Raw genomic sequence first — 18,282 nt, 5'->3', positions numbered from 1 at the left:
AGACATGACCTCACAGTTCGTGAGTTCGAGCCCTGCATTGGGCTCCATGCTGACAGTGGGGAGCCTACTTGGGATTCTCTGTCTCCCTCTCTCTCCACCCTTCCACTGCTCGCTCTCTACCTCTCTCTCTCAAAATAAATAAATAGATATTAAAAAAGAAAAATAATAATAAAATGAAGCTGTGAAAACTAAGAGTCCAGAAGCGAAGATATCAAATACCTAGAAGTCACAGATACAATCCCTCTCCAGCTCCTGCCCGATAACCCACAAAGGCACATGATATCACAAGTCACAAGCAGGTTACATACCCCACCCAGCTGCTGGATGGCCCCCGTCAAAAACTGGAGACTCTTGCCAGCAGGCAGATCCAGATAAAAGGACTTTCCAGAGAAGGGCTGCCTCCCAGCATCTGCAGAGCTCATCCGGCATTTTTCCAGACAACTGGAAACTTCCAGTTGAGCCCCTAGGAAAGAACAAAAGGGAACAAAGTGAGAAGCATGGGCTGAGAGTCACGCAAGCCGAACAACGCTCAACGACAGCCTCTGTGGTGTGCCCCCGCTAGACCCTGGGCACATAAAGATGAACCTGGGACTGGCGTTCATTCCTACCTTCATGAAGCCCAGATGTGAAGGGATCAGAACCCTGGTACGTGGATGGCAAGAACGTAAAATGGTGCAGCCACTTGAGGAAATAGTTTGGCAGCTTCTCAAAATGCTAACCATAAAGTTAACATGCGACCCTGCAATCCCACTCTTAGGCATAAACCCAGGAGAAACGAAACTGTATGTCCAGATAAAAACATGTATAAGAATGTTCATAGTAGCATTATTCATTCAGCCAATAGGAAATAATTCAAGTGTAAATAAAATAATAAGCAAAATGTGGTGTATCCATTCAATGGAATATTATTGGGCCAATAAAAAAACAAACAAACAAACAAACAAACAAAAAAAACCCGAGCCACTGACAAATGCTACAACCAGGATGAATCTCATACACATGCTAAGTCAGAAAAGCCAGATACAAAGACCACATATTATATGATTGCATTTATATGAAATGTTCAGAAAAGGAAAAGATACAGAAATAGAAATTGGATTAGTGGTTGCTTAAGACCAAGGGTGGGAATAACAAGTGACTGAAAATGGGCATGAGGTTCTTTTTGGGGTAATGAAAGTATTCTAAAATTAAATTGTATTAGATGTACAACTCTGTAAAGTAACTAAAAATCACTGAAAGCATACAACAAATGAATTTTATAGTGGGTAAGTTACACCTCAATAAAGCTAAAAAAAAAAAAAATCCAAAAAACAAAAAACCCAACCCTTCAGTGAATATAATCTTGAGATTTGTGCATTTCTTTGTATATAAAAGAGAAAAACCTATAAATACATATGGGATTCTGATCAATGAAATGCATGCTATATTATTTAGAGAGAAAGGTACTGTCTACAAATCACTTGAAATGTATCAAAAATATAATGGATAGAAATCCATCATGATAGGGGCGGCTGGGCGGCTCAGTTGGTTGAGTATCAGGTTCAGCTCAGGTCATGATCTCATGATCTCGAGACCCACAACAGGTTCGATGCTGTCAGTGCAGAGCCTGCTTTGGATCATCTGTTCCCCTCTCTCTCAAAAATAAACATTAAAAGAAATCCATCATGATAAAATAAATATATTAAAGTGTCAATGATAAAATCTAAATGGTGTGTATATGAATGCTCAATGTAAAAGTCTTTAGACTTTGTTGCAGGATTGAAAACTTTCATTAAAAAAACCTTAACGCTTGAAGAGATAGGGGTGCCTGGGTGGCTCAGTTGGTTAAGTGTCCAACTCTTGGTTTTGGCTCAGGTCACGATCTCACGATTTCGTGAGTTCCAGCCCCGCATCAGGCTCTGCGCTGATGGTGCACAGCTCACTCGAGATTCTCTCTCTCCCTCTCTCTGCCCTTCCCCCACTCACACTATCTCTGTCTCTCTCAAATAAAACTTAAAAAAAAAACCCAAAACTTGAAGAGATAAAAAGGATTCAAGAGAATGTGACAACCACTGAAGCAAAGAACTTCTAATATACAGATGAGAGTCCCTGAAGACAAAAAATAAAACAAAAATCCCAGAATACTAAAAATCATAGTTCCCTGACATAAAAAAATGTTTTGAACTAACAAATTCGAAGAGTTTATCACATAGTTGAAAAAATGGACCCAGAACAGCAAACACTATGATATAGTTAATAAAACTGCTGGATTTTACATGAGGGGTTTGAGGCGCCTGGGTGGCTCAGTCAGTTAAGCATCTGACTCTTGATCTCTGCTCAGGTCAAAATTTCATAGTTCATGAGTTTGAGCCCCCCATTGGGCTCTGTGCTGATAGTGCGGAGCCTGCTTGGGATTCTCTCTCTCCCTCTCTCTCAAGGTATATAAATAAACTTTGAAAAAACTAGGTCATTGACTTGGCCGTTTAGAAAGTAAAAAATAGGGGCGCCTGGGTGGCTCAGTCGGGTAAGCTTCTGACTTCAGCTCAGGTCATGATCTCGCGGTTTGTGAGTTCGAACCTCGCATCGGGGTCTGTGCTGACAGCTTGGAGCCTGGAGCCTACTTCTGATTCTGTGTCTCCCTCTCTCTCTGCCCCTCCCCCGCTTATGCTCTGTCTCTCAAAAATGAATAAATGTAAAAAAAAAAAAAAATAGAAAGTAAAAAATAAATAAATGAGGGGTTTGGAACAGATATTTTTATAAATCTCCTAAAACTCCTTGACTCCATAAATTCCTGCATCGCTCCTTGCTACTGCCCAATCAGACTCATTTGCACCTCCTCAGTATCTTTCTTCTTCTGAGTTTCACATTACTTATTATCTTTCCTCTTAGTATTTTTCAGCTTCATATTCTTGTTTACTCCTTCAGGATGAACCCCTGGACTCCCCATCAGACTGGGAACTATTTAGGGAAGAGATGTTGACTTACATATCAGCATTATTCCCCCAAAACCAGAGCCTGCTCTCCCATCCTCAGCTGGCACCTGACCTTCAGGCACTTACCTTCTGGCCCCCTAAATCTCTCTCTTCCTGAAAGCCCTAGTTCAGAGACAGAAAATACTGGAAAGTCACCTTGACATTTCACAGAAGAGACCTTGTTGTGAGTCCCTGCTCTGCTTCTTACTTAGCTGTGTAACTCTAGACAAGTCACAATCTCACTTCGTGTCTTTGAATCTCTATTTCTTCACTTCTGAAAGAGTGATAATAATTAGTACCCACCCCCTTTGGACAGTCCATATGCAGTAAATCAAATATTGTAAATTGTGTCACATAATCGTATTGAGGGGATATTTAAATACTTAACAGGCATTGTGATAATATGGATGAATTATATAGAATATGAATCATACCTCAATAAAAAACTATCGTTAAACAATTTTTAGGGGTGCTTGGGTGTCTCAGTCAGTTAAGTGTCCGACTTCGGCTCTGGTCATGATTTTGCGATCTGTGGGTTCGAGCCCCTGCGTCAGGCTCTATGCTGACAGCTCAGAGCCTGGAGCCTGCTTTGGATTTTGTGTCTCCCTCTGTCTCTCCCCCTTCCTTGCTCACTCTCTATCTCTCAAAAATAAATAAATGTTAAAAAAAATTTTTTTTTTTAATTTGATACTTGTGGGGCACCTGGGTGGCTTTGTTGGTTAAGTGTCCAACTTTGGCTCAGGTCATGATCTCACGGCTCGGGAGTTTGGAGTCCCACCTCAAGCTCTCTGTTGTCATCTCAGAGCCCACTTCGGATCCTCTGTCTCCTTCTCTCTCTGCACCCCTCCTAAACTAGCACACACTCTCTCTCTCAAAAATAAACATTAAAAAAAATAATACAGGGGCGCCTGGGTGGCTCAGTCTGCTAAGCATCCGGCTTTGGCTCAGGTTGTGATCTCACAGTTCGTGGGTTCAAGCCCAATGTCAGACTCTGTGCTGACAGTGAGGAGCCTGGAGCCTGTTTCAGACTCTGTGTCTCCCTCTCTCTCTCTGCCCTTTCCCAGCTTACACTTTGTCTCTCTGTGTCTCGCTCTCTCTCAAAAATAAATACAAAAAAAAAAAAAAAAAAAAAAGTCCTCCGGAGTAATTTATTGCATTCAGTTGATCATACACAGTGTAAATACAACACTGCATTTTACAGATCACCTTGACTGCTTTGCGTAGATGCCCTTTTTTTCTGAAGTTAATGTGAACTTTCTATTGTTAATTCAATAGTTCATGATTTTTTGGTAAAAGAATCAGAAAGGCTTTTATTTATTCAACTTTTGTGCTATAATCTGTTGGTCAATATTTTTTACTAAACATTTCTGTGATATGCAATTTTAATTCTGGCAGTGAGTTTGGAAAGTTAGTTTAATTCTTACTGCCTGTGTTTTCTAAAATGACAAATATCTTCTAAATGTCTATTTGTTTTTAATATGATTTTATTTATGAAAAAAAATTTTTAATGTTTTTAAATTTATTTTTGTGAGAGGGAGAGACAGATGTGAGCAGGGGAGGGGCAGAGAGAGACAGAAGCACAGAATATGAAGCAGGCTCCAGGCTCTGAGCCTGACACGGGGCTGGAACTCGTGGACTGCGAGATCATGACCTGAGCCAAAGTCAGCTGCTAAACCTACTGAGCCACCCGGGTGCCCCTATTATTATTTTTTTTTTTTTTTGTTATTTTTTTCCCTATAATAATTTTAAATAAAACACTCATGTCAATTTTTATTAGGTATATTATTCTTTTAAAATATTTGTTTTGAGCTACAAGAATAGGCATGCTTCAGTAAAGATCATTTATGATCAGAGTAAAAAAATAAATAAATAAATAAACCTCAGTATTTGTATAGTTTCAAGACTATTATAAAGGTAAAATGGTAACTTATGATTGAAGAAACCTTCCAGACACCACTTTAATCAAATGATTAAGTTAACGTGACCAGTGACGAGCCTTAGCCACTCATGTGCCTTCTGACACCACATCCTACAAAGGGCACAACATCACTTCTTTGTCAAAATTGCACAACCTAGATCCAACCATAGGGACATAGTGAACAAACTCAAATTGAGGGGCATTCTGTCCTTCTGAAGTACCAAAGTCATGAACAACAAATAAAGAAGACCTCCTCCCAAATAGAAGGGAGGCTAAGGAGATATGACAACTCAAAGCAGGGCGTGATTCTGGATTGGATCATAAACCAGAAAAAAAGATGCCAGGAAACAACTAGTAGAATCTGAATAAGATTTATAGATTAATATTTTATCAATATAATTTCCTGAGTTTTCAAATTGTACTATGGTTACATAAGATGTAAGTATTTGGAAGAAGCTGGGCTAGGAGTATACAGGAACCCCCTGTTTTTGAAATTTCTAAGTCTGAACTTTCTTTAAAGTGAAGAATGAACAGGGAAAAAACCAAACTCTAAATAGATGGGAGTTAAATCTTGTAACACAGTGTGAGCTACTAGCTCAGGTGGAGGGACTCTTCCAGAAGGTATCGAGAGGAGATAAAGAAATGGAGAGGACAGAAATAGAAGTGTAAGCAACATCACAGAGGGGCTGCAAAGGGAAAGAAAAAAAGAATGGAGGGAAGAAAACATTTGAAGAAGCAACGGTCTAGGCTTCTGAATAAATATGGAGGAGGAATATGAGAACAATGGACAAAGACACTGGCAAGATGACAAGAGACAAGAGATGCCAGTAAACTGTGGAAGCTGGAAAGCAGATGGATGAGTGGAAAAGAGGCAGGAGACCAGAGAAAGTGGCATCTAAGGCCAACGAGAAGCAAGCTGGAGCTGAAAGGCCCTGAAACTGGAGGGACCAGAAGAGAATGCTGGAGTGAAATGGGGGGCTGAAAAAGAGGTTATCTGGAAGCCTTTCAAAGGAACAGCTAGATACCCAGAACCTTCCCCTACCCTGGCAGAAGACTACAGCAATGGTGGGGTGCCTAGATGGCTGTCAGTAGAGCTTGTGACTCTTGATCTCAGAGTCGTGAGTTCAAGCCTCGCATTGAACAAGGAATCCACTTATAAATAAATAAATAAATAAATAAATAAATAAATAAATAAATAAATAAAACAAACTACAGCAGTGGTTCTTCACTGAAGGAGATTTTGCCCCCAGGGGAAATTTGACAATGTCTGGAAATATTTTTGGTTGTTAGGGGGTATGCTCCTACCCGATAGAAGCCAGGAATGCTGCTTAACATCGTATAAGGCACAGGACAACCCCCTGCAACAGAATTATCTCATCCTAGGCGTCAATAATGCTGAGAATGAAAAATCCCTGGACTAGAGGAAACTGAGCACAGGTGAGAGCAGGGATAAAGTCCCAATGAAAACACACGAGATTAAGAGGATGCCCACATGATGAACGGTGAGACCTGTAGACCTCATCCCCTAATGAACTCCCAGAATGCGGACAACCACACTTATAACCCGCAATGTGATAGTAGTAGGAAGTGACCCCTCGGAAGGTAGTTAGGTTTAGGTGAGATCATGAAGTGTAGCTCCCCTAAGGGGACTGGTGTCCTTACAAGAAGAGAGACCAGAGCGCGTGCTCTCTCTCTCCATCCATGAGGGCACAAAGAAGAGCTCATGTGAACCACATAGTGAGATGGTAGTCATGTGCAAGGCTAGAAGCGAGCCCTTACCAAGAACACAAATCTACTGGTATCTTGATCTTGGGACTACCAGCCTCTGGTAATATGAGAAATAAATGTGTTTAAGCCACTCAGTCTACCATGTTTTGTTATAGCAGCCTGAAATACAGGATATCCCCCAAGGGGTGTCTGGGTGGCTCAGTCGGTTAAGCATCTGGGCTCAGGTAATGATCTCATGGTTTGTGAGATTGAGCCCTGAAGTTGGGTTCTGCGCTGACAGTGCGGAGCTTGCTTGGGATCCTCTCTCTGCCCCTCCCCATGCTGGCACACTCTCTCTCTCTCAAAATAAATAAGTAAACATTAAAAAAAAAGAGGACAGGGGCACCTGGCTGGCTCAGTTAGTTACACGTCTGACTTCGCTCAGGTCATGATCTCATGGTTCGTGAGTTTGAGCTCCCCCCACACGGGGCTCTGTGCTGACAGCTCAGAGCCTGGAGCCTGCTTCGGATTCTGTGTCCCCCCTCTTTCTCTCTGCGCCTCCTCTGCTTGTGTACTCTCTCACGCTCTCAAAAATAAACTTAAAAAAAAAAAAAAAAAAAGACACCCCCCCCCTCCTAAAATTGCCAGGTTCCAGCATGATTACCCACAATGAAATCTACCAACTGATAACCCCCTTCCAATTGGCATTTCATTGCCTCACTTTTAAATATGAATGGGTAATCAAAGATCAGATATTTAAAGAAAGCTTCTAACAAGAAATCTAACTACCAAACAGAAAAAAGACTTAGAGGAAATAGAGACAATACAGGAAAGCAGAAGAAACCTAAAAACAATACCCTATATATCCTCGGAGAGATAAAGGAATACATTGCGTTCCATAAACACATAGACAAGTATAAAAAAGGAAACACAAGAAAAACTTCTGGGGCACCTGGGTGGCTCAGTTGGTTGAGCATCCAACTTCGGCTCAGGTCATGATCTCGTGGTCTGTGAGTTCGAGTCCCGCATCGGGGCTCTGTGATGACAGCTCAGAGCCTGGAGCCTGCTTCAGATTCTGTGTCTCCCTCTCTCTCTGCCCCTCCCCCACTCATGCTCTGTCTCTCTCTCTCTCTCTCTGTCAAAAATAAATAAACACTTAAAAAAAAAAGAAAAACTTTTTAGAAATGTATAATATGAAAAAAAAAAAAAAGAAAGAAATGTTGCAGAACGAAAAGGAGTTTCCAGAATGAAAGTTTCCACCGAGTACCAGCTCCATGAATGAAAAAAGTCCCCCATCAGGACACACTGTCAAGAAATTTCAGGACATTAAGGAGAAAGAGGAAAAAACAAAACAAAACCCCACAAAACACAGGATTTTGGCTTATTTCAGGTAATACTGGAGACCAGTAATTTAAAAGCCTTCCTAATACAGGGGTTCAGTGGGTTAAGCGTGACTTGATTTCCACTTAGGTTATGATCTCACAGTTCCTGAGATCGAGGCCCGAGTTTGGCTCTGCATTGACAGTGAGTGTGCAGCCTGCTTGGGATTTTCTTTCTGCCCCTCCTCGCCACAAGCTCTCTTTCTCTCTGTTAAAATAAATAAACATTAAAAACAAAACAAAAAAAGCCTTTCTAATACAAAATATCTAAAAATACCAGTTAAAATATAAATACAAATCCCACCTAACTGCTAAGTTCACAAAATCAATAAGTAAGATTCCACAAATGACCCCAAATAATGAGAAAACTGAAAACCACAGTGGGGAAAGCCAATGCTGACTGCCCTGAGGGAGTCTGTGGGCTTAAAAGCAAAGAGTTTGGGACTGATGAGCCTGACACACCCAGGAGATCAGGAGATAAGGTCTTGCACCTGCCTAGAGTGAGGAGTTAGAATTGAGAAATCCCACACGGATCTAGGAGAAAAGGTAAATCAGAAAATAATCCATCCACCAAGAGACCTTTTAAAAGGAATACTTTCTTGGGGCGCCTGGGTGGCGCAGTCGGTTGGGCGTCCGACTTCAGCCAGGTCACGATCTCGCGGTCCGTGAGTTCGAGCCCCGCGTCGGGCTCTGGGCTGATGGCTCGGAGCCTGGAGCCTGTTTCCGATTCTGTGTCTCCCTCTCTCTCTGCCCCTCCCCCGTTCATGCTCTGTCTCTCTCTGTCCCAAAAATAAATAAACGTTGAAAAAAAAAAAAAAAAAAAGGAATACTTTCTTAGCCTGGCTCTGCAAGAAAAATGTCTTCTCTGAGAATTCAAATTCACATTACTTATGTGGTCTAAGAATCCACTACCATCACCATCAAACAGAGAAATTAACATAAAAAGTAATCCCAGCTCTTAACACCTTTGGCATACTTTCAAGTAACTAAATGCAAATCGATTCTAGAGGCACAGCTTAGCTCAGGGTTCCCCAAATTTCCTCATATAAAGCATCATCAAACATTAAACTCACCCTCCAACATTATAAAACACATGAAGGAAACAAACCACAGTGGGTAAGAATCAGCAGAAATAAAGAGCAAAATTAGATCCCCAACAGCTTTGAATAGACGCTTTCATTCAGGGTCACTGTAGACCATAAAATAATTAAATTATTAAATGTTTTATTTCACTAAAATAAGTATTTAAAATGCTGGGAGAAAATAAGTGTCAACTTAGAATTTATATCTGGGCAATTATTCAAGAATGAGGGCAAAATAAAGACATTTTTCAAACAAAGAAAATCCATTTATTCCCCAACCACTTTTTACTGAAGGACTTCGCAGAGGTATACTTTGGGATGAAGGAAGCTAGACCCACAAGGAAGGACTGAAATGCCAAAAATTTGCCAAAATTATGTATAAATCTCAACAATCACTGTATAAACCAATAATGATAATAATGACTAATTTGGAAGTAAAAAAGACACACAATAATCATATTGCTGCTAGATGGCGATAATGCTATAGATGGGGACAGGGATGGTTCAGAGACAGACCAGTCTAGGCCTTTGTTGTGTCAGGAGGAAGGTAGAAATATTCACAGAATCAGACTTCGCCCTACACTACGAACTACAAGTGGAAAGTGGCTGAATCACTATATTGTACATACGAAACAACAGAATACTGCATGTAAATTATACTGGAATTAAAAATTACAACAGGGCACCTGGGTGGCTCAGTCAGTTAAGCATCTGACTCTGATTTTGGATGAGGTCACGATCTCATGGTCATGAGATTGAGCCTCGAGTTGGGCTCCAAGCTGGGTGTGGAGCCTGCTTAAGATTCCCTCCACGGGGCGCCTAGGTGGCTCAGTCAGTTAAACGTCCACGTCCGACTTCGGCTCAGGTCATGATCTCACAGTTTGTGAGTTCAAACCCCACTTGGGCTCTGTGCTGACAGCTCAGAGCCTGGAGCTGCTCCCGATTCTGTGTCTCCTTCTCTCTGCCCATCCCCTGCTCACACTCTGTCTCTCTCTCCCAAAAATAAATTAAAAAACGTTAAAAAAAAAAAAAAAAAAAAAAAAGATTCTCTCTCTCCCTCTTCCTCTGCCCCTCCCCCTCCAAAATAAAAAATTAAAGAAAACAAAAAGATTGTACACTTAAAAGAAAAAAGTGGAATATGTCTTCAAAATTCTGGGGAAAAATTATTTGCAGCCTAGAACTATTTAACCAGCTGAACTATCATTCAAATATAAGTTAACATAAAGAATTGTAAGACCTGCAGGTCTTGAAAAATTTGTCTAGTACCCTTTCTCAGGAGGCTATACTAGAAGGGGTACTCTATCAAGATGAGGAAGTAAATGTAGAGAGAAAAACATAGGAATTTATGATAGAGGGGATCCTACACAGGAAAAACCAAGGGAAATCCCCAGAACGATGAAGGGAGTTTCTAGGATGAAATCAGTGCAACAAGCCTAGCACTCAGCTGGACCAGACTAGAGTACTAAGATAAATGGTTTCAGAAGGTACGTTCTCCAGACAAAGAAGAAACTGATGGATTCTCAGATGAGCTTGAAAATACTAAGGGAAGGCTTATACTTCTGGTAAGAGTCTGAACATGAATTAGGGATCATACATAGAAAATGAAGCATATTGGGGCTCAGTCAGTTAAGCGTCCAACTTCGGCTCAGGTCATAATCTCACGGCTCGTGGGTTCGAGGCCCCACGTCAGGCTCTGTGCTGACTGCTCAGAGCCTGGAACCAGCCTGCTTTGGATTCTGTGTCTCTGTCCTCTCTCTCTCTCTGTCCCTCCCCTGCTCTGTCTCTCTCTCTCAAAAATAAACACACATTAAAAAAAAAAAAGAGGGGCGCCTGGGTGGCTCAGTCAGTTAAGCGTCCGACTTCGGCTCAGGTCACGATCTCGCGGTATGTGAGTTCGAGCCCCGCGTCGGGCTCTGTGCTGACTGCTCAGAGCCTGGAGCTTGTTTCAGATTCTGTGTCTCCCTCTCTCTCTGACCCTCCCCCGTTCATGCTCTGTCTCTCTCTGTCGCAAAAATAAATAAACGTTAAAAAAATTTAAAAAAAAAAAAAAAAAAAAAAAAGAAAAGAAAATGAAGCATATTTCCTAGTTTACTACATGGGTCATCTGTGAATAAACATAATCACGATACTGCAAATAAATAAATGACCAATCAAAGATGACTACATATGCACTAGGAGGAGGAGAGGAGGAAAATGTGTGTGTTTGTGTGTGCTAAGTGGGGAGACAGAAAAAAAATCTTTATTTTCCATACTAGGAAGTCAACAGATATAATTTAAGTTAAAAACAACAAAAGCAGGGGCACCTGGCTGGTTGGGTTGGAAGAGCATTCAACTCTTGATTTTGGGGTTGTGAGTTCAAGCCCCATGTTGTGTGTAGAGATTACTTAAAAATAAAATCTTAAAGGGCACCTGGATGGCTCAGTCGGTTAAGCGTCTGACTTCGGCTCAAGTCATGCTCTTACAGTTCGTGAGTTCGAGCCCCGCATCAGGCTCTGTGCTGACAGCTTGGAGCCTGGCGCCTGCCTCGGATTCCGTGTCTCCCTCTCTCTCTGTTTCTCCCCTGCTCACGCTCTGTCTCTCTCTCAAAAATAAAGATTAAGAAAAAATTTTTTTAAATATTAAAAAAGAAAACAAAGGCAGTATGGGCATGCTATTTAGAAATAAGTAGGTAAATATTAGAAGAAATAGCTGTAAGAGCTGTAAACAATGGCACTCTAGAGAGTAGGAAACAGGAGGCGGGGGCGAGTGTGTGAGAGGCAGAGACATAGACATAGACCTAGCCTCTTAAAATTATGAAACCATAAAACTATAATAAAAATTTTTTAAAACCCTTCAAATTTCATAGTCATATTACAGTGAATTTTAAGAACAAGTATGAAGATAATCATCTAAAATCTTCTAATGAAAAAAAGTAGGCCAAGGGGGCACCTGGGTGGCTCAGTTGGTTAAGCATCTGACTCTTGATTTTGGCTTAGGTCATGATCTCGGGTTCATGAGTTCAAGTCCCACGTTGGGCTCTGTGCTGACAATGCAGAGCCTGCTTGGGATTCTCTCTCTCAAAAATAAAAAATAAACATTAAAAAGAAAAAGAAAAAAGCAGATCACTTACAAAGAAACAAGAATCAGACCTACATCAATTATCAACAACACCTTTTTTTTTTGAGAGAGAGAGAGAGAATGCGTGCAAGTGGGGCAGAGAGAGAGAGAGAGAGAGAGAGAGGGAGGGAGGGAGGGAGGGAGGGAGAAAAGATCTGAAAGAGGCTGTGCGCTGACAGCAGAGAGCCCCATGTGGGACTGGAACTCACAAACGGTGAGATCATGACATGAGCTGAAGTCGGGTGCTTAACCTGCTGAGCCACCTGGGCACCCCAACAACATCTACTTTTTGCAGGAAGAAAATACTGAAGGAAAAAACTTTGACTCAATAATTTAACACGAAGAAGAAATCAAGATATTCTCAGGCATACAAGCTTCAGAAAGTTTATCACATAAAGCCCCCTTTTGAAAACACTCTTGGAGAAAGTCCTCCAGCAAACAAAGAGTAAAGAACTTAGTAAAGTGTATTGCTGTTTCAAAGGCAACCAAAGCTTGTATCTCTAACAATCCAGAACTAAAACTAGAAGAGACTAGGGGAGGGGAAGGAAGTGACAGAAGTGAGTATGGCTGCAATACTTGTCTATTTCAGTGGGTTTATGGTAAAAATAACCATGAATATGAGCTTAATAAGGTAGTCTATCCTGACTCTCCATCTGCTCATCTTGTTAGTAATATCAGACTGAAAGCTCTTATTTGACCTTTACCACGAATTCCTAAGTGATTCATGCCATCCCTCCATATACACACACTCAGAGCCACTAAGTAATTAGGAAACCTCAATAGCGCTAACAATTCTCCACCATGATTTTCATTCCAAAAGACTTGGTGCAGGAGTACCATCTTCGACCTGGCATCCCTAGTTCTGACCTGTTACCTACCTACGATAGGAGCCCGGAGCCTACTCTCAGCCATAGGACTCTGCAGCTCTGAGAATTTGCCGTCACCTGAGAAAGGACAAAACAGCATCAGAACCACCTTCATTAGCCTTCGACCTTCTACTACCCTCTCCCCCAACCCCCACCCCCGGCCTCCCAATTCCTGCAAACCCCCCAGCGCGGCTCTCGGGGAGGGGTGGGGGGGGGGGGCGGAAAGGAAGACTGAACTCCATCACAATCCGTATCCCATCTCACCTCCCGTGTCTCTTGTCCTTCAATCCCGCCACCCCCTCTAGAACTCTGCGCCTTCACTCCCATGGCCTCTTGGCCACCCCTTTTGTATTTCAATCCCTGTGCTTCCCTCCAGGCTCTTGTCCCCTCAGTCCCAACTTGCCACCTTTAGACCTCTACCTCCTCCACGCCAGTAAGCCCTTCTTCTCGGCTCCTCTACGCTCCTCAGCTTCTGCCCCTATCAGCTCCCCAATTCCTGTGCACCTTCCCGATCTCTTATCCTCTCTACACTCGTTTAACCCCTTCCTTCCACCTTCCTTCTTACCCCATCTTCCCCTTCCCGGCATCCGTACCCTTTCCTGGCTCCCTCCTCAAGGTCTCCGTAGTGTATTCGCGGGCTCCATGAGCTTTTTCAAACGACCGAGTGGCCGTGGCCTCTCCGCAAGTACACGACCAGTCTCCAGGCGCCCTGGGCCGCGGCTCGGGTTTAAATTTCCTGTCGGCCCCGCCCCTAATACAGCGTAATAGCTGCGAGGGTCTGCCCTACGGTGGCCCTGCGAGGTCAATGTTAACCTCAGCAAAACCTCCCTTCTCCCTTCCTATTCCGGCCGGCGTTCTCCATCCGTCCCTTCCCTTCATTTCTTGGCTTTTCATTGGGTGGAGATACTCTGCGCCTTCACAGACAGGAAGTTGAGGACTAGTGGTAGCCTAGTTTTCGTGATTCTTCACACTGAGCTGGTTTGAAATTCCTAGGAGTTCGACAATAACAAAATAGGCCTATCACGGAGCATTTACAAAAAAATTTCACGTACACATCATTTCATCTTCACATCTTTGTTTCCCTCCCTTTTCTCCACTTACCCACCCAACAAAAAAAATTCTCAAAAGAGGTGTCTCCTCATCTGTTCAACTCATGTAATTAGTGTGACCCTCACCTCTCCACTAAAACTGTACTTGTCTAAGTCAACTGTAACTTCCACATTCCCAAATCCTATGGTCACTTTGCTGTACTCAACTGATCCAACTTCTAGAACATTAAAGGAGACTATTCCCTCCCTCCCGCCAGTTTCTTCATTTTGCTCCTATTTCTACGAGCCTGCACCTTCCCTCAATGGCTCCACAATCTCCTTTGCTGAATCTGAAGCCATTGTTCCACCTATAATGTTGCAGCATGCCAAGGCTTTAGCCCTTAGTCCTATTCTCTTCCATATTAGCACTTTCTTCCCAGGAGATCTCATTCAACTCCATGGCTTTACAATCAGTTCTGTGCTAATGCCTGCAGAACTTCTACATCTGGTTCGGATCTCTCCCTTGATCTCCAGACTTCTATATTCAAGTGGATACTGGACATTTCTGCTTGTATGTCTAATGGACACCTCCGGCTCAACACATTCAAAACAGAACATTTCTTTCACTGTCCCACCCTTCAAAAAACCCCAGGTATTCTTCTCCATCTCAGTAAATGTCACATAATCCGCTCAGTTGTTCAAGACAAAAACCTAGAGGTTATCCTACTTCAGCTTATCCCCACTCCCACTCTAGAAACAAATTCTACCAACTCCGAAGTACATCTTGCATCAGACCACCTCTACCATCTTAGTTCAAGCCACCATACTTTCTTGCCCGAAGCACTGTGTCAATTTTTAACACAACTTCTACTTTTTCTTTTTTTTTTTTTTAAAGTAAACTCTATCCCCAATGTGGGGCTCAAACTCATGATTCTGGATCAAGAGCTGCATGCTCTACTGACTAAGCCAGCCAGGCACCCCAACACTACTTTTACTCAAGTAGCTTCCTACATCCACCCCAAATAATCCATTCTCTAAGCACTATATTATTTATATATACGTGTGTGTATATATATATACACACACACACATATATATACATATATATATACATATATATACATATATATACATATATATACACACTTTTATCCCTTCCAGTGGGGCACCTCCCTACACTAGACTATACATAACAGCTCTGATGAACTAAAGCTTGGCCATGTGACTCGCTTTGGCTGATGAAAAAAGAAAAAAAATGACATCACTTTCAAGCACAAGTTTTATAATTTTTTTTAACGTTTTTATTTATTTTTGAGACAGGGGGAGACAGAGCATGAACAGGGGAGGGTCAGAGAGAGGGAGACACAGAATCTGAAACAGGCTCCAGGCTCTGAGCTGTCAGCACAGAGCCCGACGCGGGGCTCGAACTCACGGACCACGAGATCATGACCTGAGCCGAAGTCGGCCGCCTAACCGACTGAGCCACCCAGGCGCCCCTCAAGCACCAGTTTTAAGAGACAGGATCATTTACCAAGTTCTTTTATCCCATCACAATGACAGGCAATGTCCTAGCTAGAAGCTGACCTGTCGGCTTGAGTTCCTGAGTAAAGATGACAGGTAACAGAACCAGGGGCAACCCCAAATAGATTTGTAGCATAAGCAAGAAATAAACCTTTATTATTTTAAGCTACTGAGATTTTGATATCATTTGTTACTATATCATAATCAAATCCAAGGTTCCCAAAGTGTAGCACAGTCCTTTCAGAAGGATCCATGAAGTCAAAACTATTTTGGTAATAACACAGAAACATTGTTTTCCATTTTTCATTCTCATTCTCTCATGAATGTTTAGTGGACTATGCAGAAGCAAAAGTAAGAATCTAACACTCTTCTGTTTAAAATATTAGAAACAATGCCATTCTTCTAATTATTTTTGTTTTGGAAAATATTTTTTCATTAAAAGTGCATTATTTAAGTTAACACATAATGGACGTATTCTTGAATGAACAATATGTTTTTCAAGTTTTTCCTTACTGAGAGAAAGAGAGAGAACGTGAGCAGTGGAGAGGAGGAGCCAGGAAGGGAGGGAGGGAGAGACAGAGAGAGAGAGAGAGAGAGAGAGAGAGAATGAATTCCAAGCAGGCTCCACACTGCCAGCATAAGCCCAACGCAGAGCTCGAACTCCCAAACCATGAGATCATGACCTGAGCTGAAATCTAGAGTTGGACACTTAACTGACTGAGCCACCCAGATGCCCCTAAATGAACAGTATTTTTATGTTTTTAATTTTAATTTTTTAAATTTTTTTTTGAGAGAGAACTAGAGCGTGAGTGGGGGAGGGTCAGAGATAAGGTCAGATCCACACAATCTGAAACAGAATCCAGGCCCTGAGCTGTTAGCACAGAGCCCAACGCGGAGCTTGAACTGGGGAACTGTGAGATCATGACCTGAGCTGAAGTTGAACCCACTGAGCCACCCAGGTGCCCCAATCAACAATATTTTTAAACTTTAATTTCTAATGTGGTAAATATCACAGATTTTATTTTCTAAATATATATTCAAATATATAAAATCTTTCTATGTATAAATTAAAAATCTTAATGTTTATTTATTTTTGAAAGAGAGAGAGACAGAGACAGAGAGACAGTGAGAGAGCACAGGCTGGGAAGGGCAAAGAGTGAGGGAGACAGGGATCCAAAGCGGGCTCTGAGCCGATAGTGGAGAGCCTGACAGGACACGGGGCTCGCAACTGACAAACTACGAGATCATGAACTGAGTTGAAGTGGGACACTTAGCTGACTGAACCACCCCAATTTATAAATTTAAACTGAAAAATACCCCCATTTGTGGTGTCTCTCTCAACTGGATAGGGGCCCCCAAATGTGGGGCATTCTGATAGGGTGAGGGCCGGGGGCACAGGCAGTGGAAGGATTCACCCTAGGCAGAACAAAGGAGACAATTTATTAAATACACTACAAGGGAGCAGTGGGCAAGACAGCAGAGGAGAGGCTGTTGGTAACGAGGCAGTGGCTGGAGGCGGGTTTTTTTTGTTTTTTAATTTGTTTTTCAACGTTTATTTATTTTTGGGACAGAGAGAGACAGAGCATGAACGGGGGAGGGGCAGAGAGAGAGGGAGACACAGAATTGGAAACAGGCTCCAGGCTCCGAGCCATCAGCCCAGAGCCTGACGCGGGGCTCGAACTCACGGACCGCGAGATCGTGACCTGGCTGAAGTCGGACGCTTAACCGACTGCGCCACCCAGGCGCCCCTGGAGGCGGTTTTTAAAGAGAGAAGGTGAAGAGGTATGAAGACCTGTGGAATTTTCCCTTTTTTGGTAACTGTGCCTGCTTGTAAATAGCCCATTGGTTAGTTAGGGCCTATGGATATTTTGAGGTGGGTAGCCTGCTGGGCCTCTCTGTATTCGGCCAGAGAGCTGGGGTCACCCTGGGCTCTTCTACCTTACTCAGGTTTCCATCGTTCAAGCCTGTTGCCTAAAAACGGCCTCTACAACATTGTGGTGGCCAGTCTCCCCAGATGGCCTGTAAGGATATTCAATTCCTGGTAGTCGTGACCACATCAAACAGGGTGAGTTACCATTAGAGGAAATAATGATGTGCAACTTCTGAGACGGGGTCATAAAAAGTATTTCAACATCCACATTGCTGTTTCTTAGATCACCTGCTGTGAGGGAAGCCAGCAATGATGGCTTGAGAACACTCAAGTATGCTGTGGAGAGGCTCTTGTGGAGACAGAGGAATGGAGGCTTCCTGCGAACAGCAGCACCCCCTACTGTGATGGAGCCATCTCGCAAGGAGATGGATTCTTCAGCCTTAGCTAAGCTTTCGATGACCGCAACCCCACAAGAGATCCCAAGGCAGAAAAGCCCAACCAAGCTGCTCCCAGGTTCCAGGCCCACAGACAACCCAGAGAAAATCAGTGCCTGGTGTTGTTTTAAGTCATATTTTGGGGTGACACAGCAACAGATAACTGATAAATGCATAAAAAAAGCTATTTGGAATCCTCAATTTTTAAAAAAGAAAATAGGGGGCTGAAACCAAAGCGAACCGATTTCAGAATTGCGAACGTAGCTTATCCTGACTGACAAATAAAACCAGTCAAACTACCCTCCCTTACATACCCACCCAGCGGCTTTCCCTCTTTGCTCCCCTGACCAAACTTACCTGTGTCTTTTTAAAAAATTCTTTCTTAATGTTTATTTTTGTGAGAGACAGAGAGAGACTAAGCGTGAGCAGG

At 42.5% G+C, this 18,282-nt stretch overlaps 1 protein-coding gene across 1 annotated transcript in view; it reads right to left on the bottom strand.

Moving 5' to 3' along the window:
- Positions 1-13,770, bottom strand: part of DBF4B (DBF4 zinc finger B) — a 32,662-nt gene extending 18,892 nt beyond the window's left edge. The window contains exons 1-3 of the mRNA XM_043584731.1: positions 13,593-13,770; positions 13,012-13,077; positions 309-463 (exon numbers count right to left, since the gene is read on the bottom strand). Coding sequence (XP_043440666.1) covers positions 309-463; positions 13,012-13,045 — 189 coding nt within the window. The 5' untranslated portion in view covers positions 13,046-13,077; positions 13,593-13,770. The remainder of the gene's footprint in view (positions 1-308; positions 464-13,011; positions 13,078-13,592) is intronic.
- Between the last annotated feature and the right edge of the window lie 4,512 nt (positions 13,771-18,282).

Source organism: Prionailurus bengalensis, chromosome E1 (assembly GCF_016509475.1).
Source record: "Prionailurus bengalensis isolate Pbe53 chromosome E1, Fcat_Pben_1.1_paternal_pri, whole genome shotgun sequence".
Taxonomy (NCBI): Eukaryota; Metazoa; Chordata; class Mammalia; order Carnivora; family Felidae; genus Prionailurus; species Prionailurus bengalensis.
The sequence above is the reverse complement of the archived record's forward strand: the minus strand, read 5'-3'. Positions and strand labels throughout refer to the sequence as shown.